We start from the raw sequence: 26,684 nt of genomic DNA on the forward strand, positions 1-26,684 counted from the left end.
TATTTCTTATCTTTTGGCTGTGAATATTGGGCAGTTTTTAAAACATCTATCAAGATATTTATCTCTAAATTAAAAAATTAAGCTTTGTTAATCTGCATAACTTGACATAATAAACAAATACAAACCTTGTTGAAGCTTTTTGTCTGCATACATCAAGATAGTTCACAAGAATATCAATAAATGGGAAAAATCTACAATTGTACTGAGAGAGAGAGAAAAGTACTCTTCTGTTGACAAGTGGACTCTGATCGGTCAAGGGCTTGCCCTGGGGAATACTGCATTTTATGATAATTGACAGTTAACTGCCAGACTATGTTTAAATTTCAAACCAATTCAGGTTAACTCCGATTAGGCAGGATAATGTCGTGAAATGAAACAGAAAACTTGCTTGGTTTGAGATCCAAATCAATGTGCGGCAGTTAATTGTTAATTATCATTAACTGCTGCATTTTTTATGGTTTTGAATTTACCAGAGTCTACTTGCCAACCAGCTAGCACATGCTTCTGATACAACTGATTTGCCCATTTACGGATATTCTTGCAAAATGTGTGCGAGACAGAAATCTTCACAAAGATTTGTCTTTTTGCAGTAATAATCAATTGTTTACCACCAAATTACTTTGAATATAAAGTAATAAAAATAATTTTATAGATGGCCAGCAATTCTCCAACAAGGCAATGCACTTATCTGAACACTGAAGACAAGAAGGTTGCATAACTCCAATCTACTCAATCTTTGCAAATAGACTGGAACAGTCCAGAAATAAAATACCTAACCGAAAGCATCAGATTTATTTCATTTATAAATTATAATTGTAAATTTAATTGTAACTTTACAAGGACGCCAAACAAAACTTAATGCAGTATGATAATCTGTTCGGATAAACAATTACAGAATATAACAGATTAATAATGGCTCTATGACTGAATTGGTCATTTTTTTTTGCATGACCACCTCTTTAAATCCTGCTCAATTCGAACTCAAAGTGAATATTTCAAAAGGTATCCTTGTGGCTGAATAGATGCTTGCTGTTGGAGGATAACAATGCATAGTTGGCTCAAAATGCAGGAGAATGTAATATCTCTGATATGTATGCACATCTTGTTTAACCTCAGAACTTCAACGTTTCAAATGCCTCCTGGGAACAAGCTGATTTTTTTCAAACTACAAAGACTGGGCAGCATTAAAAGGAGCAGCCTGCAATTCCAGGAGAAAAGATGATGTCTTTAACCAGGGTGCTCTCTCAAAACGAATCCAATAAATATATTACACTAGGAGGAAATGTACATTTACTAGCCCGAATGAGAACTTTCCTTTTGCCAAAATGTTGCATTCTCAATACACCTTTAACCAGCTTTTTAACTATCCATCTTCCAATTTACAGACTTGTTGAATTATACTTAATGTCATGATTCCAATTAATTTGCAAGCTATAATTTTCAAGCTCCATTTTGTTTACATTTATTTATAAATGCTTGCGTGCAAATACACTGAAGCTAAAATTCTCTCTTTCAAGCCTCCCTCCACTTTGTAACTACTTTCTTGATTAGGAAAAAAATCACCAAACAGCCTGTAACAGAAATTTGATATTGATGTTGAGTGTTAGACTGCTAAATAACAGGTTTCCTTCTCTAGTGGATATTAATGAATCAGATGGGTTTTATGACAATCCATTACTAATACAACATTCTTTCTTCCAGCTTAATTAATTGAATGTAAATTTCCCAGTTTCTTTGAACATAAATAACATTAGATTACTAGCCTTGTAACATAAACCACAACAGTACCATATCCTAGCCTGCCCTTAAAAATAAAAGCTGTGCTATTCACTTTAATTACTCCCTGAGGAAAGACATTTTTCCTGAATTTCTTATTGGATTTACTAATTACAATTTTCACTTATGGCACTCAGATCTGACTGCACATATTCAAAATTATATAGCTGCTGAGAAGACACTTATAAAATCAAGAAAACTTCTGACCTGTATCAATTTGCTGGTGACAGGCATTGCACCTCTGGACATTATGGAGAAATTGCCTGTGCCATTAAAACATCAGGAAACCTGATTTATACACTGGCACTGCAACTAGGCAGGACTACCTCAAATGATGCAGTACGATAAAAATGCACCGAGTGAATCTCAGAGACTTAACAGAACAGATTTTCATTACTGCTGCAAGTGTACCATTTTAAAAAATAGTTGACACACAGGCTTACAGTTTAACTCATTTTTCAAGATCGAAATTCCCCAAACTTCATAACCACATTTTATTGCTGAACTAAGGTATTTAGGGCTTATAAGTGCGACATATATTTACAACTTGTCAATGGAAGACTCAGTTGGTTCTGAAGCAGTGTTGCTCAATCCTCCTTAATTAGGTATTTAACTCTAGAAGGAATTTTTCTCTCAGATTCAATGCCGGGATAAAATGATGAAAACTAAAAGCAGCATAGTTGCTGAGGTAAAGCAATATTCCACCAGAGCTAAATTTTGCATGTAAACTGAAGTAAAATATTATACAACAATACTTTAATTTCCTTGCAGCATTATAACATTCAAATAAAATTCTGTATTATAAAGTCCAGCTATTTTTCCAGCTCCATTCATCCTTTACCTGTGGTGGCTGTTCAGATTACATATTCATTATTTCTTAACAACGCATGCTAATTGAATCTTATGGTCTCAACTTCAATTTAGTAAATCTTGACTAATTATTGTTCATGCTCAGAAGCTACTCATCAAGTATTTTAACAGGAAGTTCCCGCTTTTCCCTTTTATGCAGGAACATGTTTATCAAAATAGTAAATTGCTTCTAAATTGACCTTTTTCCTCTCCCCTTGCAATTCTGGCTATGTTACTCAATGTGTATTTTGGTTCTCTACCCTGTTGTAATATAATACTCAATTACCTACTAATTCATTTATCATATAGTTTGAAAACAAGGTGAGGATGCATTTTTTAAACAGCTGCCTTGACATTTGAAGTTGCATTTTACAGCCAGATCATTTAATTATCTAATTTATCTACCACTGTATACCAACGTGCATCAGTGTGCAAAGAGTAAGATCAGACACATCAGTGAGAACTCATCTAGCAACCTCATCACCAAATAGCTAAAGAAATCTCAACTTCCATATGATGTAAAGGCAAGCTATAAGCTTGCTGTTGTTTCCCAGATATATAAACTATAATTAAAGGCTAAATTTAAGGAAGAGACTTTAAAGTGATCAAAACTTTTTATGATTATGAAGGAAAATCACAACGCTGATTCAGAAATACTGTTCAAATATCATTGCAATAAAATTGAAAATTAGCATGACAGAAGTCAGAAGGAGAATCATACAATGTATTTTTCCAAAGGCTATTAGAGCTGCAAAATTTGTTACCAGGGAAGGTCAATGAAATAGGCTATAAATAGAATGAACAGACAATTAAAGCAGAAAGTATTGGAGAAACTCAACAGGTCTGGCAGCATCTCAGGAGAGAGAAGTACAGTTAATGTTTTAATTCCAATACAAATCTTCTTCAGAACACTGGTTTTATTTCAGATCTCCAGCATCCACAGTACTTTGCTTTTATTGAAGAGATAATTAGTCAGGCCTCTTGTGAAAGGGAAAGGGTTAGTAATGGTGAAGGGAGGTATGTAAGACTAATTAAAAAGGAATATTTTGCAGGAGATCAAAAACATTTTATTTCATCCAAAATGCAAGCATTCTTATGTCACAATTTATTCACTACTAGCTATAGTGACCTGAAAAGTTACTTAGTTGCCCTCTTATAAACCACATTATATTTTGTAATGATACTATGGTTTTAAGACATGTATTTTGCCCTGGTATCTTTTAATGACAAGAGGTTGAGGCAGAGGTTCTAAGTGGGCTCTTCAAGCCAATAAAGCAAACAGCTGTGAAGCCTTGGTTTTTTTTCCACAAGTTGGAACAATTCAAGCGGGCTGAATGGGTGGGGGCTCAAGGGTTATGGAGATAAGGCAGGAACAGGATACTGATTAAGGATGATCAGCCATGATCATAATGAATGGTGGTGCAGGCTCAAAGGGTAGAATGGCCTACTCCTGCACCTATTGTCTATTGTCACACAGAACCATGATTTTAGTTTCAGCTTTCAGCTGTTCAGGTTGGAAATATGCTACATTTCACTTTCTCTCATCACTACAGCCAATAGCTTGGGTTCTCTTCCTGCTGCTAGAATTGCATGTGAGATACTGGATTAGTGGTGCTGGAAGAGCACAGCAGTTCAGGCAGCATCCAACGAGCAGCGAAATCGACGTTTCGGGCAAAAGCCCTTCATCAGGAATAAAGGCAGTGAGCCTGAAGCGTGGAGAGATAAGCTAGAGGAGGGTGGGGGTGGGGAGAAAGTAGCATAGAGTACAATGGGTGAGTGGGGGAGGGGATGAAGGTGATAGGTCAAGGAGGAGAGGGTGGAGTGGATAGGTGGAAAAGAAGATAGGCAGGTCGGACAAGTCCGGACAAGTCAAGGAGACGGTTTCTGAGCTGGAAGTTTGAAACTAGGATGAGGTGGGGGAAGGGGAAATGAGGAAGCTGTTGAAGTCCACATTGATGCCCTGGGGTTGAAGTGTTCCGAGGCGGAAGATGAGGCGTTCTTCCTCCAGGCGTCTGGTGGTGAGGGAGCGGCGGTGAAGGAGGCCCAGGACCTCCATGTCCTCGGCAGAGTGGGAGGGGGAGTTGAAATGTTGGGCCACGGGGCGGTTTGGTTGATTGGTGCGGGTGTCTTGGAGATATTCCCTAAAGCGCTCTGCTAGGAGGCGCCCAGTCTCCCCAATGTAGAGGAGACCGCATCGGGAGCAACGGATACAATAAATGATATTGGTGGATGTGCAGGTGAAACTTTGCTGGATGTGGAAGGCTCCTTTAGGGCCTTGGATAGAGGTGAGGGAGGAGGTGTGGGCACAGGTTTTACAGTTCCTGCGGTGGCAGGGGAAAGTGCCAGAATGGGAGGGTGGGTCATAGGGGGGCGTGGACCTGACCAGGTAGTCACGGAGGGAACGGTCTTTGCGGAAGGCGGAAAGGGGTGGGGAGGGAAATATATCCCTGGTGGTGGGGTCTTTTTGGAGGTGGCGGAAATGTCGGTGGATGATTTGGTTGATGCGAAGCTACTCTCTCCCCACCCCCACCCTCCTCTAGCTTATCTCTCCACGCTTCAGGCTCACTGCCTTTATTCCTGATGAAGGGCTTTTGCCCGAAACGACGATTTCGCTGCTCGTTGGATGCTGCCTGAACTGCTGTGCTCTTCCAGCACCACTAATCCAGTATTTGATTTTCAGCATCTGCAGTCATTGTTTTTACCTTGCATGTGAGATAGTCTAGTTCATTGAATTTACTTTTGCCAAGGGTGTGCTTTTGGCATGATATTATATTGGAACAGTTAATGAGGAGTTCATGATTTTGTTAAGTATTTTGATACAGTTCCAGTTAAGTCAATTGTTTAACTTTATTTTGTCTGTATTTTAACTACAGTGTATGAATAAATTGTGTTTTATCTCAAGCCTGACAGTTTGACCAATCAAATTGCGTCCAGAACTTAACGCTTGGCACTTGCCTTTAAAATAAGAAAACATTAGGGTCTAGGCTTCTCCTTGACATGTCGTGATGGGGTTTGGTCTGGTTCATAACAATTTAGAACAAAGTTAAAAATCACAACACCGGGTTATAGTCGAACAGGTTTATTTGGAAACACTAGCTTTTGGATCGCATCTCCTTCATCAGGTGGCTATGAAGCAGGACAAAAGACACAGAATTTAAAGCAAAAGATTACAGTTTCATGCAACTGAAATGACATATTGAACAAACCTACATTGTTGTTAAGTCTTCCATCTTTTAGAATGGGTTGCAGGTTTTGGTTTATTAATATGTAAATGTCAGGAGTTCTTTTAAGTCACATTTTTAAGATAACTTAAGGTTTTATAAAAAAAGGTGACATCTCGGCTCAGACAATACCTTAAAGGTGTAAGGTTAGAGTCTGTCTATATCCCGATCTTGAGTCAGACTCAATTCAGTACCCTCACTGTCTCATTGCATGGATTTTCTGCTTGCTTTGTGAAAATTCAGTGATGCATGTTGCCAATTATTCTCCCAGACCATCATAAGTTGATCTACAGCATGAAAATTTTAGCAAGGCACACCCAGCAAAATTATATCAGCTATCACAAAATGAATTTAATTTCTACAAATACAATTAAAATCGAACACAATTGCCTCCTGTGGCAAACATATAATTTACTGTTTTCAGGGGAACAAGACAAAAAGTAAAGCAAAATTTTTACCGAAGGTTTCTGAAGCTAAATCTTCAAAACCGTGTAATAATTTAATAGAACAAAACCTTTGAAATAATGCACCATTACCTGCCGTTCTTGTCTCTTGCATCAATCTCTGCTCCTTGGTCAATCAGGTAATGACACACCTCAGCATGGTTGTTCTGTGCAGCCTGGATCAATGGCGTAAAACCTTCCTAGAATTCCAAATAAATGGACAGCTTCAGAAAAAAAATGAACTTCAGATATTGGCTCTATGTACAGGTAAGATCATTACACAGTTCAGATTTTAACTTTAAGTAAAATGGAATTTTGCTAGGTTGTGCCAAAATAACCAGGATATTCCCAGGTTCAATCACCAGTATTATGCTGAGTTGATGAATTTCTTAGTGATTTTCAGTGTCATGCTCAATCAAATGTTGTCTTGATGTTAAGACAGTGGCTCTCACCTGTTATTTGGTAAGCAGTTACTGCACCTATATATGCATTGCAGCTGAGAAAATTTGGAGTTGAGCGCATCTGATAGAATTTTGTCCTAGCATTAATGTAGTGCATATGATGAATGGGTGTCACTTAAAGTCTTTATGCCTTTGGTGGTGACTGGAAAGAGAATGCTAACTGGTCATTAGAATACAAGAAATGCAAATAATCCGTATGGACTATTGAGTCTGGTCTGCCATTCCGTCCAATCATAGTTGATCTTGGATTTGAGCTCCATTTGTCTGCCCACTCCCCAAATCACCATGGAATCATAAAGTGTAGAAGAGACCCTTCAGCCCATCGACACCAAAAGCCTGTCCATTTCATCCTTAAACATATTCGTTGATGGAGCACATACTATTCCCAGGGTAGAGAATTCTAAAGATTCACAACCATTTGAGGCAACTGCTTTGTCTAATCCTAAATAATAGGATCCCCTCTCATGTTTTAGGTTCCCCTACCAGCCAAAATGATCGCTCAATGCCTGGCTTATTAAGCTTCTTCTCATTGTTCGAAATTTCAGATAATGTAGATTTAATTTGCTCAGGCTCTAATCATTGGAGAAGCCACTTAAGCCCAATGTACGATTTAGATTAGATTACTTATGGTGTGGAAACAGGCCCTTCGGCCCAACAAGTCCACACCGATCCTCTGAAGTGCAACCCACCCAGACCCATTCCCTTACATTTACCCCTTCACCTAACACTATGGGCAATTTAGCATGGCCAATTCACCTAACGTGCACATTTTTGGACTGTAGGAGGAAACCGGAGCACCCAGGGGCGAATGTGCAAACTCCACACAGACAGTCACCTGAGGCGGGAATTGAACCCAGGTCTCTGGCTGTGTGAAGCAACAATGTTAACCACTGTGCCACCATGCTGCCCATAGTGATCCTTTGCTGAATGATTCCTTGAATAAGCACATTGTTCTTAAATGTGGAGACCAAACCTAAGACACTGTACAATTGTAACAATACTTCATTATTTTTGTGCCCTAACCCCTTCACAAGCATGCCAATGTGTCTTCCTATTGGCTTTTTCTACCTGCATGCTGACTTGCTGCAAACCTTGTACAAGCACACAAGTTTCTTTGGGCATCATTTACACATTTCACACAGTCTTTTAAAACTTGCTGCTTTTCTATTTTATGACAAAAGTGAATAACCTCACTTCAATGTAATATAAACCATCTGCAAGCTTATTACCCAATTACTTCGCCAGTCTATACCTCTGTTTAGCTCATGGCTATGTTAGCGTCAGTGCACATGAAGAATGAAACCTCTAGTTCTGGAACACAGGTTTCCAACTATATATACAAAATTAAAGACACAGACATTTACAAAACAGAAGGACACCATTTGGCCCATCATGTTCATACCAGTCCACAAAGATCCGACTACACTAGTCTCACTGTCCAGCTCTTGCCTCATGACAACACATGAACAGTTAAATACTGCTTAAATGTTGAGTGTTTCTGATTCAACCTCCCTTTCAGGCAGTGCGTTCCAGATTCCAACACCCTCTGGATGAAATAATTTCTTAACTCCCCTCTTAGCCTTCTGTCTCTTACCTCAAGTCTATACCTCCTGGCTACCAACCCTTCTATTGATGGGTAAAAGGGACTTCCTATGCATCCTATGCTCTTACTAACGTTATAACCCTTCATCACGTCCCATCTCAATCTATGCTGCTCCAAGCAAAACATCCCCGGTCAATCCAATCTTTCCTCACAGCTCATGCTCTTCAACCCCAGCAGTATCCTAATAAGTCTTCTGCTGACTGCCTCCAGTGTAATCACATACTTCCTGTAATGTGGTGACCAGAACTGCATATCGCAATCCAGCTCTGAGCATATTACACAGATCCAGTATAACCCCTTTGCTCTTGTAACCAGAAATTAGACGAGATTTTCATTTTGTCTAACTTTTCCTGGATAATTACTTAGACAGCAGAACTCGGATTTCTCAAATTTAACTGGATGCTTTTGGAGGATTCAATACAGAAGAGTATTGCTCACCAGAATCTTCAATTTTCCAGGTAACTGCCACGGAGTCTGCTATGTTAAGGATTTTGCAAAGTGCCACCTTGCATTTTCTATGATGAAGAACCAGGCCATTTTCTTTAATAATGCAGCCCAGTTCTGGTTAAGTTTCAGTCATGAACCTTCTTTGCCATTCACCATTAGGAATGAATATAAATCCAGAGTGAATTCTCTTCATCTCAAGTTTACATTGTTCTACATGCTCATGCCAAAACAGAGCTTTTAAATGTTTAAAAAAATGGATTTTTTTTTGGACAATCAGTCTTCTATATTAGATTAGTTGGCACAGCTATATGCCAAAGTAGTCTTGTAAGGCTTTAAGATCACTCCAATGAGTTCAGTTTGACAAGCATAAAGTTTCACTTGATTGAGAAAACATTCAAATTTAATATTTTAAAACTGACAGAAAATGCATGACATCTCATGTTTTCCACCATAAAAATAGAAGATTAATTGATCCAGAGATTCCAAAGCCGTTCATTGTTCAAAAAGATTAACCATGCTTATACAAAATTATATTTAGTGCAACAAATGGGCATTTAAAGATTGATTTTCAAAATATTGCCTTTCTTAAAATCCGCTGAAAAAATTTAAGTGGTGTGATGGATCAATTGCTTTTGCAATAAGACGTCAATATTTTATTCTGAGCCAATGGCCCTTATTAAAAACGAGGATCTGATGCCTGGCAAAGAAAAAACACAACTGAGTTTCATTAAATTATTATGTTACAAAGTTGCCTGGAAGAAGACAGTAGAATATAGAGTGATAAGTTAATTGTTGGGGCAAGTATGTTCCAAGGGGCAATTTGCTGTTCAATGAGCTAACTTTGTCTGAGTTTGCAATAAGATGGAATGAAGGAAACACCTCTATTAGAAGAGTTTGATTAAAATTCTGCCTAAATATGTTAAAACTCATGTAATCTGTAAAAGACTCTACTAACAAGTGATGCAAACCTCTCGTATATAACCAATTCTGGGCAGGAATGAGATGAGAAGGAAGAGTGGAATTATGACGATCAATATAGAGTCGAAGTAACTGTGTTCAAAATAGAATGTTTAAGATAGAGCATAGTTATTATAGTTCAGGTTCTTGACTTGCTGGCTACATTCCTTCAGTACATACCTAGGTCTTCAAATTCTAAATCAAAACTGAAAACATACCTGGTCTCCACTGAAATCATAACAGTGTCATCTGTAGCAGACTTTCAAGGATGATCCCTGATATGCAGGGATTGTCTTATGAGCAAACGCTAAACAGGTTGTGACTCTGCTCACTGGGTTTTAGAAGAATGAGAGGATGTAAGATTCTTAAGGGGCTTGAGAAGGTAAATGCTGAGAGATGTTTCCCTTCATGGGAGAGTCTGGCAGCACAGGGTATAATCTCAGAGTAAAGGGGCATCAATTTAAGACTGAGATGAGGAGGAATTTCTCCTCTCAGTGGGTTGAGTGTCTTTGGAACTCCTTCCCAGAGAGGTGTGTGTGTTTGTGTGTGTGTGGCGGGGGGCAGTGTCGTTTTGTCTATTTAAGGCTGAAAAATAGATACATTTTTGATCAGTAGAGGAATCAAAGGTTACAGGACAAATGCAGGAAAGTGGACATGAGAAATGCCTTATCAGTCATGATTGTATTGAAAAGCAGGACGGGTTCAATGGGCTGAATGGCCTACTCCTGTTCCTATTTATTGTGGTCTTATGATCAATCTGGGAAACACTGCCAGCAAGGTACATTTAGAGTTAATTTTACAATAAGGATACAGTGTTCTTAATTTTCTCTCCTGCTGTTAATGTATAGAAGTGAGGTACTTTCCAATTCGCAAATGACTCACAAAAGAATTATTTCTTATTCTGTAGCGAAGGGCTTGACTGCAATATAACTATGAACTGAGCAAAAGTGAGGACTGCAGATGCTGGAAACCAGAGTTTAGATCAGAGTGGTGCTGGAAAAGCACAGCAGGTCAGGCAGCATCCAAGGAGCAGGAAAATTGACGTTTCGGGCAAAAGCCCTTCATCAGGAACAGAGGCAGGAAGCCTCCAGGGTGGAGAGATTGGGTGGGGGGTGGGGGGGAGGCATTGGGGAGAAGGTGCCAAAGACTACAATAGGTGAATGGGGGTGGGGATGGAGGTGAAAGGGCGGAGGGGAGGGTGGAGTGGATAGGTGGGAAGGGAGATTGGCAGGTAAGACAGGTCATGGGGACAGTGCTAAGCTGGAAGGTTGGAACTGGGGTGAGGTGGGGGAGGGGAAATGAGGAAGCTGTTGAAGTCCACATTGATGCCCTGGGGTTGAAGTGTTCCGAGGCGGAAGATGAGGCGTTCTTCCTCCAGGCATTGGGTGGTGAGGGAGCAGCGGTGAAGGAGGCCCAGGACCTCCCTGTCCTCGGCAGAGTGGGAGGTGGAGTTGAAATGTTGGGCCACGGGGCGGTGTGGTTGATTGGTGTGGGTGTCCCGGAGATGTTCCCTAAAGCGCTCTGCTAGGAGGCATCCAGTCTCCCCAATGTAGAGGAGACCGCATAGGGAGCAGCGGATACAATAAATGATATTGGTGGATGTGTAGGTGAAACTTTGATGGATGTGGAAGGCTCCTTTGGGGCCTTGGATGCTGGTGAGGGAGGAGGTGTGGGCACAGTTTTGCAATTCCTGCGGTGGCAGGGAGGGTGCCAGGATGGGAGGGTGTTTGTTGGGGGGCGTGGACCTGACCAGGTAGTCACATACGGAACGGCCTTTGCGGAAAGCGGAAAGGGGTGAGGAGGAAAATATATCCCTGGTAGTGGGGTCCGTTTGGAGGTGGCAGAAATGTCGGCAGATGATGCGGTTTATGCGAAGGTTGGTAGGGTGGAAGGTGAGCACCAGGGGGTTCTGACCTTGTTACAGTTGGAGGGGTGGGGTTTGAGAGCGGTGGTGCGGGATGTGGACGAGATGCGTTGGAGGGCAACTTCAACCACATGAGAAGGAAAGTTGCGATCTATAAAGAAGGAGGCCATCTGGTGTGTTCTGTGGTGGAACTGGTCCTCCTGGGAGCAGATATGGTGGAGACGGAGGAATTGGGAATACGGGATCGCATTTTTGCAGGAGGTAGGGTGGGAAGAGGTGTAATCCAGCTATCTGTGGGAGTTGGTGTGTTTGTAAAAAATGTATCTCCATTAATGACGACCGACTTGACACTGACAATTTTACAAACCCACCGGCTCCCACAAACTTTCAAGCCTGCTCATCATTCAATAAGATCATGGCTGATCTGTTTGCGTTCCAAATTCCACATTTCCATCCATCCATGGAGGCATGGAGTCTTAGTTCCCTTTAACTCCATGCCTCCAACTTAAAAATATTCAGTGAGCCTAGTTCCACCACCTTGTGAGGCAGACAATTCGGAGGTTGGACAACCTTCTTCAGAGAAAAAAAAGATCTCTCCAGTTTTGCCCTGAAAGGACAACCACCAACCACATCACTTCACTGCTCACAAGAGTAAACATCCTTTCCATGGCCATTTGTCAGGACCATTCAAGGCCATAAAAGCTTTAATCAAATCATTTCTTGCTCTTTTGAACTCCAGTGAAAGCAAACCAAACCTGTCTAACCTTTCCTCATTAGAAACTCCCGCATTCCGGGTATTAATCCAGTAAACTCCATTGAACAGCCTCTAACACATTTACATCCTTCCTGAAATAAGGAGACTGAAATTGTACACATTATTCCAGATGCGATTGCATCAATGCCCTCTTTAACTGTGTATTCTCAAATATCCCTATAAATATCTGCCATTGCTTCTCTATTGATCTTTCTTCTCAGTGAATGTTGTAGTTAACTTCTGTTAGCTCAGCTTTCATGCTCCTTTTTAAGTTTAAAGTGTTGTCCAGACCCACTCTTCTTCCAAGCTGGATATATCATTCAATCACATTGTGATCACTGCTACCCAAGGCACCTTTCCTGTGCTGTCATTAATTGGTCCTGTCAGGTTCTACAATACCAAGTCTCGTACAGTCTGCATTCTGCAAGAGACTAACTCAAAAACTTTCTGTGAACTCATCAAGGTTGCTATTACCAGTCTGATCTTTCCAGTTTATGCAAAAATTAAAATCACCCAGTAGTTAGTGCTGTCCATGTATCACACACACTCAATATTTCTTCTTGAATAATTTCTCCTACTTTGTGGTTACTGTTTAGGGACTGACACAAATGACTTATTTCTCCTGCTATTTCTCAGAGTCACACAGCATGGAAACAGACCCTTTGGTCCAACCAGGCCATGTCAAACATAATTGCAAACTAAACTAGCCCCAGCTGCCTAATCCTGACCCACATCCCTCCAAACCTTTCCTATTCAAGCATCCATCCCAATGTTTTTTAAACATTGTAATTGTACCCACATCCAACAATTCCTCAGGAAGTTCACTCCACGCATGAACCATCCTCTGTGTAAAATACATTGCCTCATGTCTTTCTTAAATCTTTCTCTTCTCACCTTAAAAAAGTGGCCCCCATCTTGAAATTCCCCATCTTAGGGAAAAGCCAACTACCATCAACTATCTCTATATCTCTCATTATTTTATAAACTTCTATCAGGTCATCTCTCAAAATCCTATGCTCCAGTGAAAGAATCCCAGTCTGTCCAGCCTTTCTTCATAACTCAAACCTTCCATACTCCGTAACATCCTGATAAATCTCTTCTGAACCTTCTCCAACTTGATAGTATCCTTCCCATAACTGGCTGACCAGAACTAGACACATTATTCCAGAAGAGGCCTCATCAATGTCCTGTACAACCTCAACGTTATGACCCAACTCCAATAATCAAAGGACTGAGCAGTGAAGGCAAGCGTGCCAAATGTCTTGTTAACCATTCTGTCTATACGTGACACAAACTTTGAAGAATTATGTACCTGCACCCCTAGGTCCCTCTGTTCTACAACAGTACCTGCCATTAATTGTATATGCCCTACACTTGTTTGTTGTACCAAAATGCAATACCTCACATTTATCCAGATTGAACTCCATCTACCATTTTTCAGCATATTGACCCATTTGATTAAGAGCCTTTTGTAATCTTAGAAAACCTATTTCACTCTCTACTATGCCACAACTTTTGCTGTCACCTGCAAACTTACTAACCAAGCCTTCTATATTCTCATCCAAGTCATTTACATAAGTGACAAACAGAAGAGGACCCAGAACCGATCCCTTTGGAACACCACTGGTCACAGGCCTCCTGTCTGAAAAGCAACCCTTCACCATTTCTCTGTGTCCTGCCTTTAAGCCAATGTATCCAACTGGCAATCTCACCCTAAATCCCATGTGAGCTAACCTTACTTACTAGTCTACCATGTGGAACCTTGTCAAAGTCTTTACTAAAATCAAAATAAACAACATCTACTGTTCTGCCATCATCAATCTTTTTGGTAACTTCCTCAAAAAACTCAACCAGGTTTACGAGACAAGATTTTCCTCACACAAAACCACGTCGACTATCCTTAATCAATTTTTACCTCGCTAAATGTCCGTAAATCCTATCTTTTATAATCACCAGCAACAACTTACTCACAACCGAAGTCAGACTCACAGGTCTATAGTTGTCCGGTTTCTCCTTACAACCTTTCATTTCCACCAAAACGAAATTTCTACAATTATGTTGCTTGAACTAAGGTTATCTCTCTGTTTTTGTTCTATTCTGCGATGTATTGTATTCATAATTTGATCACAAAATTAAAACTTCTTTACAGGTCTGAACACATTATAAATGAGAGGATCTCTCATTCTCATCATGGAGTCATATAATGTATAGAAATGTATAGTTTTTTGAAGAAGTAACAGAGAGGATTGATGAGGGCAGAACAGTAGATGTGATCTATATGAACTTCAAGTCAGGTGTTCGACAAGGTTCCCCATGGGAGACTGCTTAGCAAGGTTAGATCTCATGGAATACAGGGAGAACTAGCCATTTGGATACAGAACTGGCTCAAAGGTAGAAGACAGAGGATGGTGCTGGAAAGTTGTTTTTCAGACTGGGGGCCTGTGACCAGTGGAGTGCCACAAAGATCGGTGCTGGGTCCTCTACTTTTTGTCATTTACATAAATGATTTGGATGCGAGCATAAGAGGTACAATTAGTAAGTTTGCAGATGACACCAAAATTGGAGGTGTTGTGGGCAGCGTAGATGGTTACCTCAGATTACAACAGGATCTGGACCAGATGGGCCAATGGACTGAGAAGTGGCAGATGAAGTTTAATTCAGATAAATGCGAGGTGCTGCATTTTGGGAAAGCAAATCTTAGCAGGATTTATAACTTAATGGTAAGGTACTAGGGAGTGTTGCTGAACAAAGAGACCTCAGAGTGCAATATCATAGCTCCTTGAAAGTGGAGTCACAGGTAAATAGGATAGTGAAGAAGGCGTTTGGTATGCTATCCTTTATTGGTCAGAGTATTGAGTACAGGAGTCGGGAGGTCATGTTGCTGCTGTACAGGACATTGGTTAGGCCGTTGTTGGAATATTGCGTGCAGTTCTGGTTTCCTTCCTATCAGAAAGATGTTGTGAAACTTGAAAGGGTTCAGAAAAGATTTACAAGGATGTTGCCAGGGTTGGAGGATTTGAGCCATAGGGAGAGGCTGAACAGGCTGGGGCTATTTTCCTTGGAGCGTCGGAGGCTGAGGGGTGACCCTATAGAGGTTTACAAAATTATGAGGGGCATAGATAGGGTAAATAGACAAAGTCTTTTCCCTGGGGTTGGGAAGTCTGGAACTAGAGGGCATAGGTTTAGGGTGAGAAGGGAAAGATATAAAAGAGACCTAAGGGCCAACTTTTTCACGCAGAGGGTGGTACGGAATGAACTGCCAGAGGATGTGGTGGAGGCTGGTACAATTGCAACATTTAAGAGGCATTTGGATGGGTATGTGAATAGGAAGAGTTTGGAGGGATATGGGCCGGGTGATGGCAGGTAGGACTAGATTAGGTTGGGATATCTGGATCTGTTTCCATGCTGTACATCTCTATGGCTCTAAACAAAAGTCCTAATAACAATTCAACTTTACAATAAAAGATTGTTATTTTTCACTAATGCAAAAGAATGTCTATTTCGCAGATTGAATTATCTCAGATTTTTCAACAATATGGAATTGACAATAGGTGCAGGAGTAGGCCATTCGGCCCTTCGAGCCAGCACCACCATTCATTATGATCATGGCTGATCATCCAAAATCAGTATCCTGTTCCTGCCTTATATATCCTATAGAGAATCTGGCAGCTGCTATAATATTCATGTGAGGTTTGCAAAGGTCCAAAATACAAACCTCAAACAAATTAGCTGTAAAGCAGATCTATAGACATTCAAATGGTGCATGTTTTGCTTTTGTACCAAAAGATGGAACCAAAAAGATTAAAATTCTCCTTGGAAGCAAAGAAACAAAAAATATTTTGAACTGAAGAGGAAGGCTTTCTCTTCAATGGAGATTTTGTGGAGCTTATTTACACATACAACAAGAAGTTTTGTGGTTATTTAATGTGAACATTCCATGTGAATGAATACTCAAATGCCTTTTTTTAAAAGGGTGTATATTAGAACCAGACTAGCTTAGTCACACCATTGTATGTCTAAGATCCAAATAAGCTTAGGAAGAACCATGTATCATGTGAAATGCAGTATTTAAATATTTGGTGTCTCACAGATCATTTAAATAGAAGCCCCATATGCATTTTTTAAAATCAATAAATCAATTCAAGCTGTGATCATTTTAGCAATATGAAATGCATTTCTAAAAGCTTAACTGCAAAATATGTCAATTCATCTGCCATACACCCATCTCAAATAGGGACAGAGATATTTTGAAATATGCACATGTTACGAATCTTAAGTACTGAATGTGTCAGTCTGATTTGAATTAAAATACAAGGCATGTATACATGGAGTTAAATTTCCTTGATGTATTACCCTGAAGACAAAAGTATTTAAAGGTTTTATCATGAGATTATTCTTCTGAATAACTTTCCAGTGACCATCTTTTCAATTTAACTACTCCAATAATTCCTAAACATTTGCAAGCTCAGTTTTGTGCCTGTTTATAACACCGTAGACAGGCAATGCAATGGAAGAAATTGGCAAGCATTAACAGCTTTAAATGAGACTGTAAATGTCATTGACAGAAAGCAACCAAATTGGGTGGAATAGTGGAAACGTCAAGGCGCACAAATATTATGGGGAATGTTTTTCAGTTGCCTTGGATAACAAGTCAAAGGAGAAACTTTGCTCAATTTTCTTTGACAGTTAAATTAATTAGGGTTAGTCTAAAATAAATTGTACATGTGTGCAATCCATGAATTGCCTAGCTAAACTGACATCTTGCACTGTTAAATGGATCATTGTGAACAAACATTTAACATATTGCTATAATCGACAAATATATTCTTAAAGGAAAAATCATTTGAATGAACTAAGTTCTATCCATATTCGTGTGTACAACCTTGTTGCATTCAATGTGTATCATGAGGCACAATGAATGAGCTATTTAAATTAATTTGGGGGAGAAATTCTACGTGGGGCATAAAGCATCTCAGTATATCAATAATTTGAAGGAGTTCTGTACAGGTACCAAAGGGATTGCAAACCATTAGGAAAACTGACAAAGCTGGTGCTTCCAGGACAAATTTCTGACATTGTGTTATTGCTGATTTGAATATTGTGCATTCACACACTAGTTCAATGGCTGTTTGAGCATTTGTAGATTTTATTCTTCAGTAAGTGCTCACTTAAGGTTGTGGTTGCATCTATGAAAATTGCACCTTTTAACGAACCAACCTTAAATGATTTGGAGATGCCGGTGTTGGACTGGGGTGTACAAAGTTAAAAATCACACAACACCAGGTTATAGTCCAACGGGTTTAATTGGAAACATTACCTTTCAAAGCGACCACCTGATGAAGGAGCGGTGCTCCGAAAGCGAGTGCTTCCAATTAAACCTGTTGGACTATAGCCTGGCGTCGTGTGATTTTTAACCTTAAATGAAGCATGGTTTACCATACGAATCAATGTTAAGGTTACTGTTAGGCTCCTGCAAACTCCTTTTGCTCAGGAATAAAAAAAAAGTGCATGTTGGCATACTGTACATATACATTCCTAGCTGAAATAACAAAGCATTAAACATGTAAGAAACTCTGTACAGTCAGGATACATGGTACTTCAAGACTGGTGGCACAGTGACACAGTGTATAGCACTGCTGCCTCACAGTGCCAGGGACCTTGGTTCAATTCCTGCCTCGGGCAAATGCCTGTTGGAGTTTGCATATTCTCCCCATGTCTGTGTGGGTTTCCTCCGGGTGCTCTGGTTTCCTCCCACAGTCCAAAGATGTGCAGGTTAGGTGAATTGGCCATGCTAAATTGCCCGTAGTGTTAGATGAAGGGGTAAATGTAGGGCTGCTCTTTGGAGGGTCGGTGTGGACTTGTTGGGCCGAAGGGTCTGTTTCCACACTATAAGTAATCTAAAAAAACCTATCTTAGCAGCAGCAAATTTGAAACTATATTTAGTTGAAGTCATGTACATTCCTAACTGCCCATTATCATAAAAGTATAAAATAACCTTTAAAATAAAATGCAGTTAAAAAGATAAAACACAATATAAATGTACGAACATGTACGACAAAAATGCTTAAATTACACCTGAAGTATTAATAAATCTTGCTCCACCTAGTGGCAGAACTGGCCAGTGCAGGCAGATCTACTTGCACCTACCAACATCTGCCAATTGGTGGAGCCAAGGGCTTTAGTGCGGGTTCAGAATGGCAGAAATGACAGTAACAAACAGCAGAAGCTTTAAAAGAAAGAACCAAGGGCAGAAATAGGAGCCAGAAAGGTCAGGAAATGAAGGAGGACTGAGGGCGTTCTTGTTTTCATGGAGTTGACATGATTCCTAAGACTAAAACTATTTGGACAGAATGTAGGAATACGGTACTTAGTTGGATGAACTGAGGTGCTGGAAAGTGGCTGTGCTTTTCCAGCACCACACTATTTGACTCTGGTCTCCACCACCTGTCGTCCTCACTTTCTCCTTACTGAGTTGGATGATCAGTCATGATCATACTAAATGGCAGAACAGGTTCAATGGACTGAATGGCCTACTCCTGCTCCTATTTTCTATGTTTCCATGAAGCAGAAACAGGAGGAAAGCCACAGTGACTGAACCTGGGAGCAGAAGCTCTGAAAGCTGCAGGCAAGTCTGTAAACAACATTAAACAAAAATATGGTCACTATTTTATATTAAGGCAAAACAACAAAAACAGAGTTATTGTCAGACAGGGACTTAAATGTATGCAGTTATTTTATAGAGTATAGAGTCATTGTCTTTCATATGATAAAATGTGTACAACCTTTGCCAGGGATAAATTAAGCATTTGTTAAAAATATAAAGTAAATTATGTGTAGAAATTCAATCAAAGTATGAAAACAGTATTCTTTGTTGTAGAGGTAGGCAAAATAATGGGGATTGGAGTTACAGTGCGAAAATAATGTAATTCGCCAAGAACCAATGCACTCAAACTGTTAAAAAGAGAAATATATGAAATCATATTTAAATGATGTAAATGATCATAACATTCCTGATAAACTTAAAAGGACCTCATACCAACACGAGCAGAATGAATGTCATATACAGAGGAACCTCAATTATCTGAATATCAATTATCTGAATTTCGGATTACCTGAAGAAGACCTCAAGGTCCCGATAGAAACACTACATCAAAGTTGTGTCTCCAACGCTGATCGCATCTTTTGTTTACAGTGATTAAAAGTGAATTTGGCTCACTGAAATGCTGCCAAGAACAGTCCTGGACATCGATGGAAGCCCAAACACTGTCTCCAAATGACTGACCTCCCGCTCTCTCTCTCTCTAACCCCACACTTTCCCTGGAGTTCTACACAGGGGTGTACCCTAAATCCCCCTTCCCCAGATAATCTCTCCAACATTGTCCTGTACAGGGCAAAGGTGGAACGTGTCAAAAATGTTGGAGTCAAAAGGTGTCTGGGGTGGTGTTGGACAGGGTTGGGGGCAAGAGGGGGACAGGGCAGGGGGCAGATGGGGAGGTGTTGGACAGGGCTGGGGGCAGGCAGGAGGTGGTTGGATGGGGCTTGGGGGGGTGGATGGGGTGGGCGGTGTTGAGTGGGCTTGGGAGGTGTGCAGGGGAGGACAGGAGCTCATGCACAGCGTGCTGCTGCCTCGTCTCCTGAACGGGGAAGTGTACTTAACAGAAAACTCCAAGCCCCAGAGGAAAGACATTGAATCAATTACCCAAATAATCAGTTATCCAAACAAAATACTTCCGCCCATCTCGGTTGGATAATCGAGGTTCCTCTGTACAAAAATACCCTGCAAGGACTGCAACAAACATTACCTTGGGCAGATGGGCAGGAAAGTAGCCACCAGGATACACGAGCATCAACTCGCCACCAAAAGACATGACCAACTGTCACTGGTATCCATACACATAGATGAAAAGGGACTAGGACAATACATCCACTCTGGGATAGGCTAAACAAAGCCATGCATGGGAATTCCTAGACGCCTGGCATTCAAACCAGAACTCCATTAACAAACATATCAATTTGGATCGCATTTACCATCCTCTCAGGAAAAGAACTGAAAGTGACATCACCCACCACAACAGACCAAGACACACAAATAGCAAGCGGGTCAGAACACCAGGCTTCACCGAAGGCTCACTGATGATGTTACCTAGCATGGTGGCGAAACGTCCGAGAACAAACCTTGCAGCTCAGTAAGCAAACTTAAAACCTGATCCACAAATCTTCTGCAAACTCTCATATACAGGGGGTTGTGTTGTGTTGAATAGTGAACATTTGAAGTTGAATAAAACAGGAAGTTGAAGCACAAAGAAGCATTTCCACTAAGACGACCACAACTGGTGTTTGTTATAGAATGGGAAATCGGATATATTATGTTCAAGTGCAACATAAGCAATGTGTTCATGAAAGCCAGGTCAACGATTGAGGAAAGTGGGGGAAATGATACATTACACATGTCAGTACAGAATGTGAGAACCAACAGCAGATGTGAATCTGGGCACTCTACACAGTAGAGGGAAAATAGAAGGGATTGAACAGAGGGAGGACAATGGTAGTGATGCTAGCAACGGAAATAAGGAGATGGAGAACACAGAACTGAGAAAACGTAGGCCATTCAGCCCTTTGAGCCTACTCTGTCCTTCAATAAGATTATGGTTGATTTATGTGTGGTCTCAAAACCACTGTCTTGTTTGCTTCCCACAACCTTTGAGGCCCTTGTCTATCAGAATCCTATCAAACTCAGCCTTGAATAAATTCAATGATCTGCCCTTCAATGTTTTCAGGGACAAAGGGGAAAAAATGTGGGTGGTAGGTTGGAGCAGAAAAGATAAAAATAGCAAAACAGAAATGAGTGGGAACTGGAGAAGTTGTACGTACACTGACCAGTTGAGCAGAGATACATTAGAAAGCATCAGGGAAAGGGATAAATGGTCATTAACTCAGAGTAACAGTGTGTCTAGGTTGCAATGATCACAAAACAATTGAATTTGACATCTAGATTGAAAGTGGAAAGTGGAGGTCCAAGAGTAGTATTTTAAACTTAAATAAGGGCAACTGCATGGCTATGAAAGTTGAGCTAGTCTGGGGGTAGATCATAGAGACACTTTGTTAGACATACTCTGAATAAATATATACCTACTGACAATAACATCGCTCAAAGGGAGGACCCACAACCCATGGTTAACTAGAGAAGTTAGAGAAAATATTAAACTGTGCAAAGTGTGGGAGTTAATAATAGAAAATGAGGAAATGGCAGATGAAATAAACATTTTTTTGAAGTATTCAAGAAATGTAAAGCTAATTCTCAGTCAGAGTAAGTTAGGTAGGTTGGCTGTGCAACCATAAAACTGCTTATTAACTTGGAAGTCACAAGTTAGGAAGAGTCTGAAATTGGACATGGAAACAAGCTGATTGACTTGAGAAATGAACAGATAGTTTCAAGCATAACACAGAAACATGGCCAAAATCTAAGTAATTCAAGATGTGCACATTTTAATTGAGATAGCTAATATACTTAAAGATTAGTCTTAATAAGATCAAATTCTTCAATGATCAGGCAGTTAGATTTAATGAAATATATACAACAAGCTGCAGTGTGGATACTCACTGTGTCCTTGACATTAATAGAGCACTTGTGTTCACACAACAGTTGAACAATGGAGATAGAACCACTTGCAGCTAGAAATTAAAGCATTGAGAGTAATTATAATGCCCTTCTATAAAAGCTGTACTTGTTTTAATATAATTTTAAAAAATCATTTTTATTTCATACTACACATAGGAGAGCAGAGATAATGCTTTCTTGAATAAGATTATACATATTTCAGTCAAACTTTTTTCAACAATTGCCTGAAAACCTTGCATTTGTTGAAAGAACATGATCTGTAACTTCAGTTCTGAACCTCTCACAACAGCCTAACCACCATGATTACAAGAAAGTTATCAGCGAAACTCTACTACTCAGTGGCATGGAATTGTTCTGTAAATACTGTCAGCTCAAAGTCCTGGCTGCTGATAATTTTAGAATAAAATAGATGAACAATACATCGGAATACACCAATAATAACCAACAAATACACAAGAACAGTCACTGCTGCACTCCTTATCTCTGTGGGTTTAGCACACTCTATCCTCCTACAATTCTTCTTTGCAGTCTGCATCTATGGGACTGCCCTAAATTGTATGGAAAAACGTGTGTCTGCAACTTACACATCTCGTACCTTTGCTGAGATCACCCATAATGAAACTTTACTCCAACAAATCACTGCACCCATCCCCCAAAAAACCAACAAACTGCAAATTGATCATATAGAACATTTCTGGTACCAACTCTCAGGGGAGTGCATGTAAATCAGCAGCACCATGAGAGAGGCATTTTTGACAAAAGTTTGAGTGAATTTTCAGTGTTCTAATGTATAGGTACAAAAAGAACAGCATAACTTAGAGATCAGTTTTCAATCTAATTTGCAAAAGCACTAAAACAGAATGAGGGCACATCAAGAGGCCTCAGACATCTTTGTTCTGGGGTCAGCCTAATTAACTGGAGTCCCATCCGAGAAAAGATGTAAAACACGGTCCAGATCACGGACGTGCCATCTGAAATCACAGGCCTTCAAGGGAAAGCATGTTAAAGGGATTTTTCTGTTTTCAAAATCTGCACATTGGAAATTATGAGTCTTATCCACAATGGAGGCCACAATAGGTCATGTTTGTTACCATCGGATGTTTCAATGCCTGAGGCACTGTGCTTCTGCTCAAATCACAGAACAGAGATTTTTAGAATGCACCTAGCACCAGACTACACAAATATGTCATTCTAAGGTGCAATCAGTGATGTCTGGTGAGGCAGAAATCAAAGTTGGAGCCTTCTGAATTTATAACTATACGATTTGGAAAGCCTTTTGTCTCAGCCAAAAGGCAATGGAGATATTCAGCCTTACATCCTAGAAAATCACTCCTTACATTTGGAAAGGCTGGAACAGAGACACTTACAAGTCACAGTTGTACAAAAGTGGCTGCGTAGCCATCTGAAGGGGCAGAAGAACAAGAAGCAGGCTCTGAGGAAAACCCCGTCAGGAGGTCTTTCTGATCAAAGGGAAGAGGTATGTAGAAAACTAAATACTATTGTGTTGAAGAAAGTCGGACAAAGTGCTGAACCCACAAAACTCGTAAAGAATAAGGAATCTTCTCACCTTTTCAAAATCTGTGCTGAGGAACCTACATTTACAAGGATACACTAACTATCCAATGATTGAAGCTATCACAGCTGCTAGATCTGATTTCAAAAGCTAATTTCTTGCTTTAGCAACGAAGAACTCAAGCAATAGGCCCAGTGGTATGCCACAGGGACAACCATCTTACAGCCATTCTTTTGTCTCAGCTGGACTTGTTTTAACATTGTTAATTGTAATTTCTTCTTAAATGTCTCTCTCTTTCCCCGATAAACAGTAATAACAAAAATAAACTAAAACTTTAGCCTGCTTAATTAAAAGTTTGACTGCTGGTCTATTTTAACCTGAATCTTTATGAATTTAAAGTGAGACTAAACAGATTATATAAACCTAATTGCACTGTGGACACCCCTTGTGATATTGGGAATGAACTTGAGGCAGGTCACAGAATTTCCAGGATACTTTATAAACAAATAAATCCATTTGTAATGTTATTAGAAAAAAACTATGCTCTATCACAGGGTTAGCTCCTGTCAGTCTTGTCATGAGTTACAATTATGTTGCATACTTGCAACTATTATTCTTTAGACCAGGACCATACTCATGGTTTTTCCCCATATGCACTGAAACAACGTGTAATCAGACTGAAAGAAGGACACCAGTGAGTCTTTGGTATAATCTGATAGCTTTCATGGACATTTTACTTTAAGCTCATATCCACAAATGGAAACATTTATTGAATTTGATTTAATTAATTGTCCTGGCAGAAACTGCACATATGTTTTTGTAGGCTCATAACCACTAGACCGTGGGATTGAATAATTTTTGTTATTTCACGAGATGCAGATGAATCAGCTCCATCACTCATGTGTAGAAGTATCTCGACAGCTGCCTGCAACTCTTCAAAACTGGGGGAAGGTATAATGTGAAATCAGATTGCCACATGGTAACACCAATGAAACAATTGCATCAGGGATATTTGCAATTTTCCAGATTGGTGAGAAAAGGCCAGAGGAACAGTTACAAAGAAACCGCTGCATTTACTCCTCGATTCCTATCTATTTAACCTTTCTAATGCAGGTGCAACCAAAACGTGTTGTTTGTCCAACACCTTTAACATGATAAAAAGATCCAAGGTTCTTCATAAAACAAGACATTGACACTGAATAACGGGCAGACATTATAGCCATTGATTGACAAACTTGGTTGTAGAGGAAGGTATTAGGGAGTGTCCTAAAGGAGGAAAGCAGGGTGAAGAATTCAAGAGTTTAGGATGTAGGCAGCTAAGGAAATGTTGAATACTAAGTAGCATAGATTTAGTGTGAGCGAGGAAAAGTTTAAAGTAGATGTATGAGGTAAGTGTTTTATTTTTAAACACAGGTAGTAGGTGCCTAAAATGTGTTGGCAGGGAGGTAGTAGAAGCAGGTAAGAAAGCAACATTTAAGAGACATTTAGACAGACACATAAACAGACAGGGAACAGAGGGTTATGGAAGAACCATGTACAGGCAGATGGGATTAGGTTAGAATGGCATCATGGTCCGTGCAGACATGGTGGGCTGAAGGGCCTGTTCCTGGGTTATATTGTTCTGAGGCACTGTCAGCAATGGTGCAGCAATTAAATTCAGGGATGCTTAAGAGACAGAGATATGGAGAAGTGAAGCCATGGAAGGGTCTGAAAACAGGGATGCACATTTTAAAATTGAGCCAGTGCTTAAGCCAGGGGTAAAGGTGAATGAGCCCAAGGCATTAGTATCTAATTCTGTAAACTGGATGTTGAATACCTATGACTAAAGGGGAAATGTTTTGAATAAGTTAACTGTATAAAGTACATCCAAAAAGGAATCAGCTGGTAGCATACATTTGATTGAAATAGACCTATGACCGAAAAGCATCGAACTTCACCTCTTGGTGAACTGGGATTGGAAGAGGATAAAAACAATGACTGCAGATGCTGAAAATCAAATACTGGATTAGTGGTGCTAGAAGAGCACAGTAGTTCAGGCAGCATCCAACGAGCAGCGAAATCAACGTTTCGGGCAAAAGCCCTTCATCAGGAATAAAGGCAGTGAGCCTGAAGCATGGAGAGATAAGCTAGAGGAGGGTGGGGGTGGGGAGAGAGTAGCATAGAGTACAATGGGTGAGTGGGGGAGGGGATGAAGGTGATAGGTCAAGGAGGAGAGGGTGGAGTGGATAGGTAGAAAAGAAGATAGGCAGGTCGGACAAGTCAAGGAGACAGTAACTGAGCTGGAAGTTTGAAACTAGGATGAGGTGGGGGAAGGGGAAATGAGGAAGCTGTTGAAGTCCACATTGATGCCCTGGGGTTGAAGTGTTCCGAGGCGGAAGATGAGGCGTTCTTCCTCCAGGCGTTGGGTGGTGAGGGAGCGGCGGTGAAGGAGGCCCAGGACCTCCATGTCCTCGGCAGAGTGGGAGGGGGAGTTGAAATGTTGGGCCACGGGGCGGTTTGGTTGATTGGTGCGGGTGTCTCGGAGATGTTCCCTAAAGCGCTCTGCTAGGAGGCGCCCAGTCTCCCCAATGTAGAGGAGACCACATCGGGAGCAACGGATACAATAAATGATATTGGTGGATGTGGAGGTGAAACTTTGATGGATGTGGAAGGCTCCTTTAGGGCCTTGGATAGAGGTGAGGGAGGAGGTGTGAGCACAGGTTTTACAGTTCCTGCGGTGGCAGGGGAAAGTGCCAGAATGGGAGGGTGGGTCATAGGTGGGTGTGGACCTGACCAGGTAGTCACAGAGGGAACGGTCTTTGCGGAAGGCGGAAAGGGGTGGGGAGGGAAATATATCCCTGGTGGTGGGGTCTTTTTGGAGGTGGCGGAAATGTCGGTGGATGATTTGGTTGATGCGAAGGTTTGTAGGGTGGAAGGTGAGCACCAGGGGCGTTCTGTCCTTGTTACAGTTGGAGGGGTGGGGTCTGAGGGCGGAGGTGCGGGATGTGGACGAGATGCGTTGGAGGGCATCTTTAACCACGTGGGAAGGGAAATTGCGGTCTCTAAAGAAGGAGGCCATCTGGTGTGTCCTATGGTGGAACTTGTCCTCCTGGGAGCAGATACGGCAGAGGCGGAGAAATTGGGAATACGGGATGGCATTTTTGCAAGAGATAGGGTGGGAAGAGGTGTAATCCAGGT

The 26,684-nt window shown here is 40.7% G+C and overlaps 1 protein-coding gene across 8 annotated transcripts in view; it reads right to left on the bottom strand.

Annotated features, from left to right (window-relative positions):
* rai14 (retinoic acid induced 14) overlaps positions 1-26,684 on the bottom strand; it is a 281,933-nt gene that overhangs the window by 59,088 nt on the left and 196,161 nt on the right. For all 8 annotated transcript variants that reach the window (XM_072573347.1, XM_072573357.1, XM_072573348.1 and 5 more), the window contains 2 exons: positions 21,977-22,047; positions 6,383-6,489 (listed from right to left, as the gene is read on the bottom strand). In XM_072573347.1, the coding sequence (XP_072429448.1) occupies positions 6,383-6,489; positions 21,977-22,047 (178 nt within the window). The remainder of the gene's footprint in view (positions 1-6,382; positions 6,490-21,976; positions 22,048-26,684) is intronic.

Source organism: Chiloscyllium punctatum, chromosome 1, assembly GCF_047496795.1.
Source record: "Chiloscyllium punctatum isolate Juve2018m chromosome 1, sChiPun1.3, whole genome shotgun sequence".
Classification (NCBI taxonomy): domain Eukaryota; kingdom Metazoa; phylum Chordata; class Chondrichthyes; order Orectolobiformes; family Hemiscylliidae; genus Chiloscyllium; species Chiloscyllium punctatum.